The sequence below is a fragment of the Dromiciops gliroides genome, chromosome 5, assembly GCF_019393635.1.
Source record: "Dromiciops gliroides isolate mDroGli1 chromosome 5, mDroGli1.pri, whole genome shotgun sequence".
NCBI lineage: Eukaryota > Metazoa > Chordata > Mammalia > Microbiotheria > Microbiotheriidae > Dromiciops > Dromiciops gliroides.
The window spans coordinates 95,916,679-95,933,868 of NC_057865.1; the positions used below are offsets into that span (position 1 = coordinate 95,916,679).

At 37.9% G+C, this 17,190-nt stretch overlaps 1 protein-coding gene across 1 annotated transcript in view; it reads right to left on the bottom strand.

Annotated features, from left to right (window-relative positions):
* The window catches only part of CNTNAP2 (contactin associated protein 2), a 2,668,322-nt gene that overhangs the window by 309,239 nt on the left and 2,341,893 nt on the right, over positions 1-17,190 (bottom strand). The window contains exon 16 of the mRNA XM_043968036.1: positions 14,827-14,997. Coding sequence (XP_043823971.1) covers positions 14,827-14,997 — 171 coding nt within the window. The remainder of the gene's footprint in view (positions 1-14,826; positions 14,998-17,190) is intronic.

The window sequence follows — 17,190 nt, forward strand, 5'->3', positions numbered from 1 at the left end:
GGGATCTATTTCAGGAGGTGACCGGTGGATTCTTTCAATTTCTATTTTACCTTCTGCTTCTAGAATACCAGGGCAATTTTCCCTGACAAATTCTTGGAAGATGGTGTGTAAGCTCTTTCCTTGATCGTGGTTTTCAGGTAGACCAATAATTTTCAAATTATATCTCCTGGACCTATTTTCCAGGTCATCAGTTTTTCCAAGAAGATATTTCACATTGCCCTCTATTTTTTATTTATTTGGATTTGCTTTATTGTGTCTTGGTTTCTCATAAAGTCACTAGCTTGCATTTGTTCAATACTAATTCTTGGACAATGATTTTGATCTTCCTTTGTACCTCATTTTCCATTTGGCCAATTTGGCTTTTCATACTGTTGAATTTTTCTCATGTCTTTCCTACATCACCCTCATTTCTCTATCCATTTTTTCCTCTACCTCTCTAACTTTATCTTCAAAGTCATTTTTGAGTGCCTCTATGGCCTGAGACCAATTAATATTTTTCTTGGAAGCTTTAGATATAGGGGCCCTGAAGTTGACATCTTCCTCTGAGGGTGTACCTCAATCTTCCTCGTCACTAAAGAAACTTTCTGTGGTCCTTACCTTTCTCTGTCTGCTCATCTTGCCTTTCTTTTACTTGATTTTTAGCTCCAGGCTGTACTATCCTAAGCTTCAGAAGGTCCCAAGTGGTATGATTTAAGGAGGAGCAGGTTTTTCACTCACTTGGCCTGTTTCCTGGTCCATAGATGAGCCCAGACCAACTTGCTAATCAACCAGCTTTGTGTATTGTGGTTATTAGCTCTTATGAGCATGTGCCTCTCCCCCATCTGGGCCACTGCTACTCAAGCCTACTTCCTGGTTCTCAGCAGGGGTGAAAAACCCAAGTTCTGCCTCAGCACCAGCATAGACCTCTGTAATCTCCCCCCTGCCAAGGGATCATCCCTCTCACCAGACTGTGAGCTTAGTTCCAGATGACACTGGCACTTCAGCTGATTCAGAGGCTCTGGGGGTCTCTTTCTTTGGCAAGGCCTTCCTGGGACTGGATCTGTGTCAGGGTGAATGTGGGGTTGGGATCCATCCTTGTCTCAGCACAGCAGCTCTCTCCTTCTGACCTTCTAAGCTGTCTAAGTCCTTGGTTGGAAGATGATTTCAGCACATTCGTCTATGGATTTTGCTGCTCCATGAGTTGTCCTATGTCTTTATTTGGATGTTTTTTTGGAGCAATTGTGTCATGAGTTTGAGAGCTCACTGTCTTTCCTCCACCATCCTGGTTCCACCCCATAAGTTTAGGAGGACCCTGGGTTCTCAGAGAATGTACCTGTGTAGCATAATATCTGGAAAATTCTAACAAGAAGCAAATACTTCAGAGAAGTATTTCAAAGATTCAAAGAGGTTGAGGCGGAAGAAAAGAAGAGATACAGGTATGAATTTCACTAAGCAAAACCAAATGATGTAGGAATAGTAGAACATTTCTTTATATTAACACAGCACTTTGTACAAAGGAGGCATTCGGTGAAATGACTTGGATACCACTAACAGACCATGTGTCCTGATAAACAGAAAGAAGTATGTGGAGATTTGCTATAACAACAATGTTGATTCTGATGCCTCAGCAGGTTGTGGAGGTGGGTCTGAGTTCTAGAAGGCTATTCCCATATATTCTAGGAGTTGTGAACAGTCAAAAGGCTTTAAGTGAAGAGTTGGGTGTCTGATGCCTGGTGTCACTGAGCTCAAAGATACTCCCTACAAGAAGGTTGACCATAATTATTAGAGTCATTGGAAAGTATAATGGGCTATCTGGGGAGGCAGGGAATGTCCCTCCTAAGAGGTCTTTAAGCAAAAACTATATGACTGTTTTTCAAATATGTTATAGAGGTTTATTATTTCTCAGGTGGTTGGACTAGATGGTTACTGAGGTCTCTTTCAACTCTGAAATTCTTTCATTCTATGACATACAGTTTTCAAACTGCTCAGAATATAATTTTACCAGAGATGGATAGAGTAGAAATACAGGGTGGGCCAAAAGTCATGAAGGGGTCTGTTTTAGCAAATTTTTAGAAATTATTTTTCTTTATTTCACATATGCATATCCTAAGTATGCTGTATATGATGCTACGGTATTATAAATTAAAAACAAAAAAATAAAGAAGTTATTAAATATTGAAACCCCTTTATGACTGTGACTTTTGACCCACTCTGTATATACTAAGAGGATCACACACCTACCCAATATTAAATATAAATAAATTGAGAGATACATGGGTGGCTTATAAGTCCCTTGGAATCCTTTGGGGAGAGATAGATAAACCCATAGAAGAGAGGCTGGAAGGATAACAAAATTGTGCAGATATCTCTCTGCCTATTTGAGGATATAGTCAATGATAATGACTTCCCTGTAAAACAGATATGAAGTGTCAGAGGATTGTCCTGGACTACTTAACATAAGAACATAAAGACCTCGACAATTACAGTGGTCAAAAAAAAGGAAAATGAAATGGGCAACCTCAATAGGTAATGAGTCCCCTATCACTAGAGGACTACAAGTAGAGTTAGGGCTCTCTTATGTAAAGAATGTTTGCACTGTGAAATTGCCCAAACAAATCTAGTGAAGCTACTGCTATACTTGTCATTAAAAGAGATTGGATCACTTTCAGTCTCTGGTTGGATATTTACTAGTTTGGTAACCCTGGCTAAGTCACAGATTCTCTGAGCTTTCATTTTCTTACCTTTAAAATGGATATACTTGTACTACCTCCTTCACATAGGTATGATGAAAAGGGTTTTGTAGGATAATGTAAAACAAAGCAAAACTACAGTGATAGAAGTTGTAAAGTAAAAAAAGTCACATATTTCATGTCTTTTCTGAGATCTTGCCTTTTCAATCATCTCCTTTCACTGTCTAAACTTCAGTCTCTCTGAATTAGGTCCTTTCCTCCTGCCTATAAATATACCCAGGTTTCCCTTATTCTTTGCATAAGAAACCCTATCATCCCTTTATTTTATCCTCTATACCTCTCCTATCTTCAAGAGCCAAACTTCTTTAAATACTGTCTGTGCTCAGCATTTACACTTCTTTTGCTTTTCTCACTGTTATTTGCAGTTGAGCTTCAGTCTCCATCACTTGACTAATATGGCTCTCCAGCAACACCAATGAGCTCTTTATTGCTATATCCAATAGTTTTTTTTAAGTGCTTATTGTTTTTGACTTCTATGCAGTAGCTGACAATGTTTTCCACCCTCTCCTTTTTGAATACTTTCTTCTCTGAGTCTTCATTACAAAGTCTTTTCCTGGTTCTCCTTTTACCTGTCTGAGCTATCTTTTTCTGTTTCCTTTCCTGGATTATTATTTATGACCTATCCTTGTATATCTTAAAGCTTTGTCCAGGGTCCTTTGCCTTCACTCTCTAGGATCTCTCAGCACTCCCATGAATTTAACCATCATTTCTATGCAGATGATTCCCAAATCTGTGCATCTAACCCTCATCTCCCTTCTGGGCTCTAGCCTGGAATTTTAAACTTTTTGATAAAAGCCTCCACATTGGATATTTCATTGCCATATCAAACTCATCATGTCCCAAACTGAAGTTTTTATCTTTTTCCCCTTTCCCCTAACTTCCCTCTTTCTGTAGAGGGCATAACACCACTTCCAGTCACTCAATTACATAACAGAGGAGTCAGCTTTTACACTCATTTTCATTCATCCTTTATAACCATTCACAAACCAAGAGACCAAAAGACCAAACTCTTGTTTGGTCTTTTCTATTTACACAGACAACTTTTTTTATGTTTCCTTTTCTTCACTCACACCACAATCATTTTTAGTCCTTTATCACTTCTCATCTGGTACGTAGCAGTAGCCTCTCAATTGCTCTTTTTGAATCCTGAATCTCCTCATTCCAATCCATCCTCTATTTAGCTGCCAAACTGACCGGTTCTCACCAAGTTACCCCTCCCCACCCCACTGTTTAAGAAGCTTCAGTGAATTTGTACTTCCTTAGGATAAAATAGAAACTTTCCTATCTGGCATAACCTGGCTCTCTCCTACCCTCATCCTTTTACTTTACTCATGCCCATTTACTCTGTAGTCCACTGACACTGGCCTCCTTGCTGTCCTTCATACAATACATATTCTCTCCCAACTATGCATTTTCACTGGTTGACCTTCATATCTGGAATTTTCTCCCTCCTCATCTCCACACCCTGGCTTCCTCAAATCCCAGCCCAAGTCACAATAAGCCTTTCCTAATCCTCCTTAATATGAATGTCCCCCCCCCCAATTTAGCCTTTCTATATTGTTTATACATAGTTTGCATATCATCTCCCCTGTTAGATTGTGACCTACTTAATATAAGGTACTCCATTTTTGCCTTTCTCTCCCCCAATATTTAGCACCAGTATCTGGCACATGGTAGTCACTTAGTAAAAATGCTTATTATTTTAACTTGATCAATTTCTTTAAAATGGTAAAAAAAAAAACATAAGAAAAACCAGGTGCCAACAAACTTGGCTGAATAACTGTAACTTGAAATTTGTCCCAATTTGTCCTCACTGCTACACAAAGGCATCATGGCACAGGAAGTTGGAATTTTCCATTCCTCATGGAGATGAGTGTAAAGCTCTTTAAATATATAGAGTTGTTCCAGTTCAGAAATAGCAGAAGGTAGATTACCATTTGTTGACTCTTCTGATTCATCAGCCTTGCTTTTACTCTGCAGGATCTTCCTCTGCATATTCCTGAGCCTCATTTGAAGAAGGATACATCTTGGAAGTAGATGCTTTTACTTTCTGCTCCTTTCTAAGAGGTGTAGACTGACAGAATGTAGCCCCCTGAAGGTTTTCTTCAAGATATGCTACCAGCTGTCACAAAGTGCAAGTGGTCTTCCTTAGAGATGCCCTTCCAGCTCAAAGATTGAAACTCTGTCCACATGCAGAGCTGTAGCTCCCAGTATTTCCATCTGGGGCAGCAAAAACCCTGCCTAGGACAAGGACATGAAACAGACCCTCAAATCTAGTGCACCAGAAAGGAACTCAACTGGAGTGAGAAAGCAGCCCAGCTGGTAGCTTCCTATTTTTAACAAATCCTTTTTGATAACTAGGTGCTTTGCTCTTGCTACTCAAGGACTACGAGTGCTTTCAGGGCCTTGAAATGTGGTACTCTGGGGAAAAGCTTTGCCTGCCCCCACTCTTGTTATGTCTCTGTCAACATGGAAGTCTGTCACACAGTGCAGAAGAAATTGGAAGAAAAAGAAACACATTTGCTTTTTGAAAAATCCAGAGTGCTGACTATATATAACAGGACACCTAAATTCTAATATTTGCATAATGGACCAAAAAAAAAAAAAGAAGGAAAAAAAGAAAAAAATCTGAACTAGTTTGGCACTCAATGTGGAACATTCTATTTCTTCTACCAAATAAAAATAATTACTAACATTTATATAACACTTTAAAATTTTCAAAGTGCTTTACATAATTCATCTCATTTGAGTTTCACACAAACCCTGTAAGAGAAGTATTATAGGCATTATTCTTCTCACTTTGTAGATGAGAAAATTGAGTCTCATTGAGCTAAAGCAAATTGCCCATGGTTACACAGTGATTATGTATCAGTAACGAACCCAGGTATTCTTGATTCCAAATCCAATACTCTAAACCCTATAAAACGCTGCCCCTTGTAGCAAAATATTGCCCTGGGAAGATGTTGGGATATGGCCCAGAGTATGAGGGGTAGAGATGGCACTAGTTTTCCACTTCCAAAATGTTTCAACTTCAATTTGAAGTTTACTACATTATTTTCCCAAGTTACTCTTTCCAAGAGATATACTTATTCCAGACAGCATATATCCCACATTGATTCTAAACTGTATTTAACTACTGGGCGTTCAAATTTTGACCTTTTTGCTTCACTGTTTCAATAATGGAGATCTTTCACAGAATCATAGAATGTCAGAGCTGGAGGATCCTTAAAGGTCATGTAGTCTAACTTTTGCATGGTACAGATAAAGGAACTAAAGTCCAAATTGGTGTAGTGCCCCACAACTTAATAAAACTGGGACTATGGGTCTTCTGACTCAGAGTGGCATATGAATTTATTTGGGACAATCAATAATTTTGATATTGTTTCATTTCAGGAAAGTGATGGTCATGTATGTGTGTTTGCACGTGTACATAGGTAGAACTAGGCAAACTCAGAATGACTCACCAGATAGACCTGATTTTCACATATAACCACACAGAATTCTATTTGAGTGGAATACTCAGCTTTTTGTCACATGCATTTTACTGTTGTCTTTTGTTGCACTTTTAAATCTGTGGCTTTTAAAGTGGATATTACTCTAAGGAAATGTACAAAACTGTAGCTCCTAAAGAGTATATATCAATTACTGGTAGAGATATTGTTATGCTATTTGTATGAGGAAGTCAAATGTAAGGACCATTCAAGCCCACAGTGAAAAGAGATACGTTAGGCTGAAGCACAGAGAGGATTATGGTTAAAAAATGAAACCCACACCAAAGAACTGGCAAACTTGTTATAAAACAATCTAACTAATTCTTAGAAAACAAGCAAAAGCCTTCCTGGCACCAAACTTAAGGAATGATTATCTGGAATGTGTCTGTAGGAGAGTGATCAATATGGTGAAAGAATTTATAGTCCTCCCACATGAGTGTTGGTTGAAGGAACTGGTTTTATTTAAGCTGAAGATCAGACAACTTCTTTTATTTTTATTTATTTGTTTGTGGGGCAATGAGGGTTAAGTAACTTGCCCAGGGTCACACAGCTAGTAAGTGTCAAGTGTCTGACGTCTGATTTGAACTCAGGCCCTCCTGAATCCAGGGTCGGTGCTTTATCCACTGCACCACCGAAGTGCCCCAACTTCTTTTATTTTTATTTATTTTTTTTGCAGGGCATTGAGGGTTAAGTAACTTGCCCAGGGTCACACAGCTAGTAAATGTCAAGTGTCTGAGGTCAAATTGGAACTCAGGTCCTACTGACTCCAGGGCCAGTGCTTTATCCACTGTGCCATCTAGCTGCCCCTGACTTCTTTTATTTTTAATATGATCCTTCATTCCTCCAGCCTTGTTCCAACTTTCCTAGTTCAGATGCCACTCAAATTCTGGTGTGACAGCCAGGGCCCTTTCAATTTCAAAAGACTAAGAATAGAGCTCACACCAGTTCCATTATTGCTTGGTTTTATGACCTTCTCTAGTTTGTGTAAAAGATTACTGTGCAGTAGTTTTGTAACTGATAAAAGAAAATTACTTAGTATGGGTGACCTTGAACAAGTCACATAACTTTTGTGGACCTGTTTTCTCATCTACCAAAGAAGGAGTTATACTAGTTCACTTCTAAGGACCCTTCTAGCTCTAAACCTGTGATCCATTGATCTTACTCTTGATTTATTTCATTTAGGAGAATACTGCCTCTAACTGGTAAATAATAAGCATATACCTATTGGGATATAAATCCTTATGAAAGATAAAGTGTTAAATGCAACCGTTATTGAGGATATAAATCATCATAATTTTCATGTTTTGCATGTGCATGTGTATTCCTCTGTACTCTTTAAAATGTGGAGTTGAATGTCATGAACATGGTAGAATGTGACTCATTAGTAAGAAATGCAATGTGCTTTGGACTCTTTGACAGAAGGGCACAATGTAAATGATTAAGAGAAATGTCACCTTACCAAAATATGTAGGCTAAAACCTTACTTTAGAGAAGGGAAGTCTGAGGAGGAAAATAAAAATCGAACTCCTAAGAGAAGAAGAGGTCAGGAAAAATAATGAGCTAAAACTAAAAGGAGGAGAGAGATAGAGAAAACATTAACAATGAAAGTTACCTCCTCCAGAACCATCTTGGTTGTCTACCAACTGCAGTGATAACAATTAGGTCTTTTAGATTTACTGATCTATGTAAAGGAGAAAATGGGTTGGAGAGAATTCTCCATCTCTGCCAACTGCTCTATGGGTCCTGACAAGGAAGAGTCAGCAAGGAGAGTGCTTGATAAATGGGCTAGCCAAAAGCCCCAGCCATGTTCCTATCAGCATTTTATCACTGTGTTCTTCATGAAAGCACTTCGTATCATTTACACTGAAAAGCTTTTTCTCAAATTGTGAAATGTACATTTCTACCCATAAGGCAACTATTTTTGGGTTTTTCTGAACCCCAATGGAAATAATATATAATAATGATTTTCCATCTGATATTCTTGATTTCACAGGACTTTGAAAATACATTTTAACTCCTCATAGCCAGAGCAGCGTTAGGAATCTCAAAGATAGGCCAGCAGATAATCTGATTTGCCCCTTGAATGTCACAAACTCTTGTGCTAAATGCAAAGCAGAGATTATCTAGGTATAGGATAAAATGAAAGTCTGAGTCTTAAATGTGGTGAGATCAACAGCTGTGTGTCAAAGACTTTTCATCTTAAAGAGGCCTGGGGAACCTTTTAAAGTACCTCTTTAGATGGTTCATAAAGGGAAATGAACAAGATTTTATTATGGAATTGCTAGTATAAACATATGCTTTATTGCCTTGGTCCTCTCTGAAATCATTACAACCCTAGTATGGACTTACATGATACAGATGACATAACAAAAACAGTGGCAGGCTCATACACTTAGAGCCAGAAAAGGACATCTAGTCCAATTATCTCATGTTAAAGATGAGGAAATAGAGGTTTAGAAAGGTGGATTGACTTCAAATCTAGTGATCTTTCCATATTAGATTTTACTGTTCAGCATGAGACAGTTTGTGTTTACTGATGACAGATCAACACATACTAAATCTGATCTTCCATTCTTAACTATTTTCTCAATGACATACAACTAACTTGTCACACATATAGCATGTATACTGGGAGACAACTCTATAGAGGAAAGAACATGCTGCATTGAGATTCAATTTTAATCCCCAGTCTGCCATTGGATACCTATACAGAAATTCATGGAATCACAAAAATGTATAATTAACTACTTATCACTGCTTGGTCCTCCTCCCATTTCACTTCTACCCCCCCAAATGATTATTCCCTTCTCAGACCTCTGAGTGCTCTGTACCTCTTTTTGATTTACATTCATTCACACAACAAACATTTATAAAGCATCTATTGTATTTATTGTGTATCAGAATAAATATAAAATTTAGAACACAATTTCCAACTTCATGAAATTTACAATCTAGTTCAGGAATAAAATAGAAGCACAGATAACTGTGATAGAGGAAGTTAAAAGGGGTTAATAGATAAACTGAGGCTTGAGTCCTTGTTAAAAGTACTTAAAAGGGTTAATAGAGAAACTAAGGTTTGTGTTCTTACAGTAACCAAGAGGGTTTGTCCCTATCAACCCTCACCATCAACAGAGACAGTAGCCAGGGACCATTAACCATTAATAGCCATTAATATTCCTAGATGATAGGACACCTAGAAACCAGATCTTAAGTAAAGATGTGAGAGATAATATATTGTGTTTTTCTCAGAGGAATCATATCCTGATTGTATATTTTGTTATTTCCCTAGTTTTCTAGCGTACATCCTGCCATTGTGTAACTTCAGGGACATGCAGGCTATACCATAAATCTTAGCCCCACCAGTTTGAGCTCATCAGCTCTGATCAGAGTATATTATATATTGTGCTGTTCTCTGATTGGGTTAGATGTCCTGTATAGATTGTAAATCCTGATAACCAGCCAGTGGGAGTAGGACAGAGGTGGGAGGGACTATTGTGTTAGAATCATATATAATACTTTGTTTCTGAACATGTGGGCGCATTCACTATACACGGGTATGTGCCTCTTTCTCAAAAAAAAATTAAATTTTTTTTCTTTAACTCTCTGATTCCAGGTATTTATTTTGAGTAAGTGGTCTTTTGTCCCACACAAGGAAATATCAAAAACATAGAGACCCTTTTTTAAGCATGTCTTTAGGAGAAAGTGCAGAAAGGGCCAAATGTGTCCTTAGGTTCACCTTATGATGTGTAAACCCCCAAAATACACCTCCAAGAAAAAAGGTACCTACCTTGGAGGATACTTTAGGACCCCAGGAAGTCGAAATTAGGATAAGACCTCCCATGAACCTCTCACAAGGAGAAGACTAAGATAATGAGGAGATAACCTACTTTTTCTCATTATAAATATAACTATTTTCCTCACCATATTGGAGACACCTGTCTCCTTTGGGTGATTCTCCCTGTGTTCATCTCAGTCTTTCCATAAAACTAAGGAAACTGAGTCGCCAAGACTTGTAATTCTTTTGGGACACCTCATAATCAATCTGATCAACTATAATCCATCCTACATCAACCGCAATACATAACACTACTTAGCTTGAAAAAGATGTAAAACAAAGTTTTATGTGAGGTCACAGAGAAGAAAGGATAGTACTCACTAGGGAGATCAGAAAAGGTGACACATCACAGAAAAGGTGACAGTTCAGTTAGTCTTTAAAGCATGAATAGGATTTCAATGGACAAAGAGGGGGAGGACAAACAACGTGTAACACACAGCATAAACAAAGACAATGGAGCCAATAGAAAACAAAGAGGATTTAGGACTTAGAGACCAGACCAGTTTGGCTAGTCCACAAAATATATGGAACATGGCAATGTGATACAGACTTGGAAGAGTAGGCATAACATTTCTGTCATGCTACAGGGCCTTTATCCTTATGAAGTTTATCATACTTTTTCTATCTATCTCTCACCATCCCTCCCTTAGCAAGGTGCTATCCACAGTTTCTAAACCAGATTTATCATTCTGTCAACATCAACATAAATTTGTACTGATCTAAAGCAAAAAAAAAAAAAAAAAACAACAGAAAAGGCTCCAAGTGATTTCAAAGTTAGAATCAGGTGCTTCAAAACTTTTATTCCTCATTCCCTTGCTGGCTTCCTTTAAGTATCAACTAATATGCTACCTTCTACTGAAAGCCTTTCCCAACCACTCTTAATTCCAGTGCTTTTCTTCTATTAATTAACTCTTATTTGTCCTCCTTGTTTTGTATATATTTGCTCCTTATCTCCCTTATTACCATGTAAGCTCCTTGAGGACAGGGACTGTTTTCGGCCTCTTTTTGTGTCCCCAGGGTTTATCACAGTATCTGACACATAGTAGGCACTTAATAAATGTTGACTGACTGACTGAATGATTCCCTTGTTCAAGGATGCGCTTTTATTCCCTTGAATTTTATGCTGGGCTTATGTTGGCTCTGGCCAACAACTTGCTATGCAGCACATGCCTCATAATCTCTCTTTTTAGCCCCAACTCTTTTATTTCATGTAACCTTTAAAAATCCAATCCTTTCATTTCTATTTTATGATTATATCCTTTCTGTGCTATCTATCCCCTTACATATGACTTCCTTACATTTCCTATTTAGGGCCTCTGCCTTTATTCTCTACTGTGCCACTCTTTTCAAAACATTCTTTTCAAATGGTGCCCCATACCCCTTTCTAATATCTTTTTTTTTCTTAGAGAACTGCTTCATTTCCTTCTATCCTTCAATTTGAACAGATGGAATTTAAAACTGCCTCATTACCATTGGACCTCCACTACTCCAAGGCCTCATCGTGACCTTTGATTCTCAAAAGCTATGCCAGTGGAATGCAAGGTCTACTAAACCTGAAAAGCTTCAAATATTAGCTTGGCAACTGTTATCCAAAGCCCAGTTTTAGGTAGAGATGGTAAGGAAATGTATCATCAGAAGGTAGTCTATTGTGGGAAGAACATACATACATACACACACATACATATACATATATACACATACATAAATATACATATGTACACACACACACACACACACACACACACACACACACACACATATATATAAAAGTCCAGTCCAAATTGCAGTGGAAAGAACATTGGAGTTGGAATTAGGAAGAATTGAGTTCAAATTTGACCTCAGATGCTTATTAGCTTTGTGACCCTGGGTAAATCATTTAGTCTCTGTCTACCTCAGTTTCTTTATCTCTAAAATGGGGAAAATAATGGTACCTAATTTCCAGGGTTGTTGTAAGGATTAAATGAGATAATACTAGTGAAACGCTTTACAAATCTTAAAACACTACATAAATGCTATAACGATTATTATGATCACTGATTGCATTCCTTATTGGTTGAGGGAGCATACATACCAGGGAAAACACAGATTCTTTGATTCTCTTTATAAAAGTATTAGATTATAAAAAAGAAAAAAAAATCCTTGTTCATGACTCACAGTCTAACTTGTTTTTCTCTACTGACAAAAAGATGACTGTGAGTCAGCTTCTGGCTCACTTGATTAGAGGCAGTGGTGGAATACTGGATAGAGAGTTGACCTCAGAACCAGAAAAATCTGGGATCAAGTCCTGTCTGTGACATCCTGGATGACTTTGACTACTGAGTGTTCTAGTCAATTCCCAAAGATTATAATTTGCAGACAAAATGTTGACCTGCAAAATGGTAGAAAGTTTCCTCTACTTGGAAGTTCCCTGTATCAATGAAATCACAGTACCACTTCTAGTTTCTATCCCCATCCCTTTGACTTGATTAATTTCATTGAGACATTTAAAAATGACTTATTTTAGAAGTATATATTCTGTTGGTGAAAGGCATAAAAAATACAGTTTAAAAAAAGGATTGATCAGAAACTATTTCATCAGCCACACTCTGCAGTAACTTCCAACATGTCCTTTAAATTCCTTTTCTTCCTGTTCTTTATTGTCCTTCCCCAATTCCTCTCCCAAATCTTTTCTGACATCTCACTTTCAGCACTTGACTTTCATTTCTTCAATGCTTCCCTTTCCCCCTTTAAATTCTATTTTGATAGCTTTGCAATTGGCTGTAAGTGAATTCAACAAACACCAAATGCCTGCTATGGGCAAGGAATTGTGCGAGGGCCTAGAGATTCAAAAACAAAACCGCAAGAAGACTTTGTCCTTTCCATTGGTGTGGTGCGGTGGGTACATCAGAGGAACAGAAACTGAGAGCTGGAAAGATCAGAGACACCAGATGGCCAACCCTCTCATTTCACACATGAAGAAACTCTGGTCTAGAGTGTTCTTACGGGCTTGTTCAAGGTCACACAGATATTAAGTGCCACAAGTGGGATTGAAACTCAGCTCCTGTGACTCCAAGTTCAGTATTCTTGTTAGTGCACAATGTTGGATATGAGCTATATATGGTATAAGGCAAGGTGATTTCAAGAGGAATAAAGTGGTAATGATTGAGGGAATCAGGACAGATTTCACTTAGGTGAAACCCAAGTTGTTTAATAATAATAATAATAATAATAATAGCTATCATTTATACAGTACTTTAAGGTTCATAAAGTGCAGAAGTAGTTGCTATTATCATTCCCATTTTACAGATGAGGAAACAGAGGCAGAGATTAAATCATTTCCCCAGGATTATATAGTTAACAAATGTCTGAGGGGCGGTGTGGCCCAGGATTATTATCTACTACTCTCCCTACCTGTGTTTTTGAAAAAAGAAGTTTTTTTTTAGTAAGGTAGAATTGAGAAAGAACTACCTTCCAGAGTTGGAGGATCACTTATAAAAAGGAATGGAGGCAGGAAGTAGAATGCAGTATATGCACAAAGGATAGGATTCCAATTTGAATGAAGACTATGTAAACGGGTCAGCCAGGTGGCACAGTGGATAGAGTTGTGGGTCTAGAGTCAGGAAGACTCATCTTCTTGAGTTCAAATCTGATCTCAAATACTTAACTGTGTGACCCTGGGCAAGTCCCTTAACTCCGTTTGTGTCAGTTTATCATTTGTAAAATGATATGGAAAAGGAAATAGCCGACTACTCTGGTATCTTTGCCAAAAAAACCTCCAATAAGGTCATGAAAAGTTGGATATGACTGAAAATGACAGAACAACAATGACAAGAACAAAAACAAGGGGGGGGATGTGTGTCATAACAGTGGCAACTAACCTGGGAAGCATTTTGAATATCAATCTAAGGATTTTGTAGTTCATTTCAGAGCCAAAAGGGAATCATCGAAGATGTTTATTAACTAACTGAAATAGGATTTTAGTTCAGGTCTTCCTGCTTCCCAAGTTTAAAACTCTATCCTCTCTGCCATCTAATTAAAAAGAACACATTTTTTTCTGATTATGTAAGGTTTTGAGAAATAAATGTGATTGTATGAATGTGTTTATCTTCTACACTGTGACAGAAGTGACCATTAGGTCACATCAAGACATTTTCAGCTATCCAGAAGCACTCAGATAAGCTTGGGACTCACCAAAATAGTACAGTAGAAGACATTAATTTTCCATCAAACCTTTGTTCTATCAGCCCTACACCAGAGCTTGGATTTTTTTGGCAGATCTGTAAGCTTACAGCACAAGGAACTTCTGCTGGAAAAACTCCCTTCACTGCTGTGGATTGAGAGGCAGTGTGATATAGAAGAAATAGCTGATTCTATAGTGAAAGGACCAGGGTTCAAATCCTGTCTTGGATGCTTGGTACCTATTATGATGTTGAGCAAATACTTTATCCTTCTTATGCCTCAGTTTCTTCATTGGTCACTACAGTCTTAGAGATTTTCTTGAGCACTGAGAGATTAAATGACTTACTCTTAGCCACATACCTAATATGTGGCAGAGATGGTACTTGAACTCAAGACTTCCTTAAATCTATTTACAGGGACAAGCCACTTCTTCACTTTAGCTTAACTTGGCTAAATCACATTGACCTCAATATCCCTTGAGTTTCCACAGAGATTGAAAATAACTATATATTCCAGTTTTCTAGAAGCACAGAACCAGAATGTTGGTGCCCCCCCCCCAACCAATACTGTTCTCCATGGTTATTAATGGGAATTTTGAACAGAATAGACTCACATTTCAGCTCAAGTTTGATGAAATCTGTATTCCCCAGATTTTCCAGAAACACTCCATCAGCTGCTGAAGTTTTAAAGTAGAAAGAGATGTCAGCACTTGTTTCCCCTTGGAAAGTGGAGAAGTAAAGGTAGGAGGATGGTGTAATGAATGAGGCAGCATTCCAGTAGTTCCCTATGGAAGGAAAGGAAAATACAATATCTTTAATTTAGGGGCTATCCATAGCCAGAACCTAAGTAGTGTACATTTGTGGAGCTCCAGTAAATCTTCTCTATTAGTAAGCAGCCCATGTCTTACTTCATCTTTCTTAACAATGATGACACCAAATCTTGCAAGCAAATGCAGTTTTGACTTTCTAAAGGGAAAATGACAAATGTTTGGCAGAAGAGTGATGGTTGGCTTTCAGCATACTCTTTGCAGGGTGAAATCCTTTGTTTAATTTGCACCTCTTGGGGTCTGAGCAATACCAAAACCACACACCGAAATCTTTGGAAGTCATTTTAATCAGAAGGGTAAGCCTTCAAATTCCATACAAAATCCGAAATTTGTACCATTATTGATTATTTATTATATTTATAGAGTACTTTCCTCTGCATGTTTCCTCCAAAGAGTGCATTGTCTGCCCACATTGATTGCTAATAGCTTTCTCTTACAGTTTCTATCGCCACCTAAGCCGTGTTTTTTATACAATACACACGCATGATGTGAAAGTTTTGTCTTAAAATGAATTCTATTCGTATAAAACATTTCTTGGGAAACATTTCAACACAAACCAAAAATAATAGATTTAAGCTTCCTCTATCACCATTCTTGTTTGTCTTTGTCCCCAGAGACTTTCCTTAAGCACTGAGTAATCTCGATTGTAGCTCCTACTGAATTAGTGGCAGGATGAAATGACCAAGTCCATCAGAAAAACATTGAAAAACTTACTAAGTAAAGCTGTCGGTAATAGAAAATGTTACTGGCTATTATAGCATGAAAAAAATACAATTTTAGAGTTGGAAGGGCCTTTAGAGGTCAGCCATTACCCTTGCTTCAGGAGTGGTAGGTTTCTAGATAACTAACTGTGTAATGAATAACAGGTCAGGGATACTAATGACTAGACCCCCTAGACACATACATGTATCCTCCAGGGCAAAGCTTCTTAAACTATGGGGTCACTATCCCATATGGGGTTGTGTAACTGAATGTGGGGGTCATGAAAAATCTGGCAACAATAAAAGGATATGCATACATATTTTAGATAACTATATACCTGGGGTCCCATAAAATTTTCTTGGACAAAAAGGGGTTACAAGTGGAAAAAGTTGAAGAGGCCCTGCTCTAGGGTGCTCTATTCCATATGAGACAATGAGAACCTCTCATTTAAAATGGTCATAGAAATTGTTTGGGGTGATAAGGATTAAATGTTTGTACCCCAGAAGGGTTAAACCCATCATAATTTGGTGGGTTCTGCTCAGTTGATTGGAATGTTAGATTTAGAGTCAGCAAGTCTTGAGTTCAAATTTTGTCTCAGAATCTTATAAGCTAAGAGATACCAGGCAAAGTCAACTTCTCTGATCCTTAATTTTTTTCCCCATTTGTAAGATGGGGATAGGAGTATGTACTTCACAGGGTTCCAATGAGGATCAAATGTGATTATAGATATATGGATAGATATTTATATAATGCTTTACTTTCTAATAATGGTGATGATAACAATAACAAGAACAACAAAACCCTCCAAAAATTCCACCTAGAGAACAAAGTCAACCAAATACCTTCAACATGCAAGGATACAAGCCAGTCAGATGCTGGTCTTTGTCAGAATAATCAGTCCCAGTGATCTACCAAGCACACAACTCCTTCAGATTTAGCTCTTTCTAATCTACTGCCCTGGACATCTCCACCTCTGTGCCTCCTGCTTTCCATAACCCTTGGCCAGACTGATTAATTCCCACCTTCCTTAATACTCCCCAACCTAACTAATATGGTATAACTCATATCTTCTGGTCTGCCCTAGCAAGGGAAAACAACTTCCCCAGCCTGACATGATACTATTCACTCTAATCTGCTCATTTTATATCTCAGAGAACTGGGATGAGAAGTGAGTCATATGATGAAAATAGTTGACAAATCAATTTTATGAAGTACTTTACATTTATTATATTATTTATTTGTCAAGACAACACTTTGGTACAAGTATTATTACATATAAATGAAGAAACTGGGGTTCAGAGTGGCAAAGTAAACAACAGGTAATGTGGTATAATGGAAAGAACACTAGGTTCCCCAAGTTCAAATTCTACTTTTGTCACTCCTTGTATGATTTTGGATAAGTTATTGGGCCTCAGTTTCTTTACCTGTAAAATGAGTGAGCTGAATTAG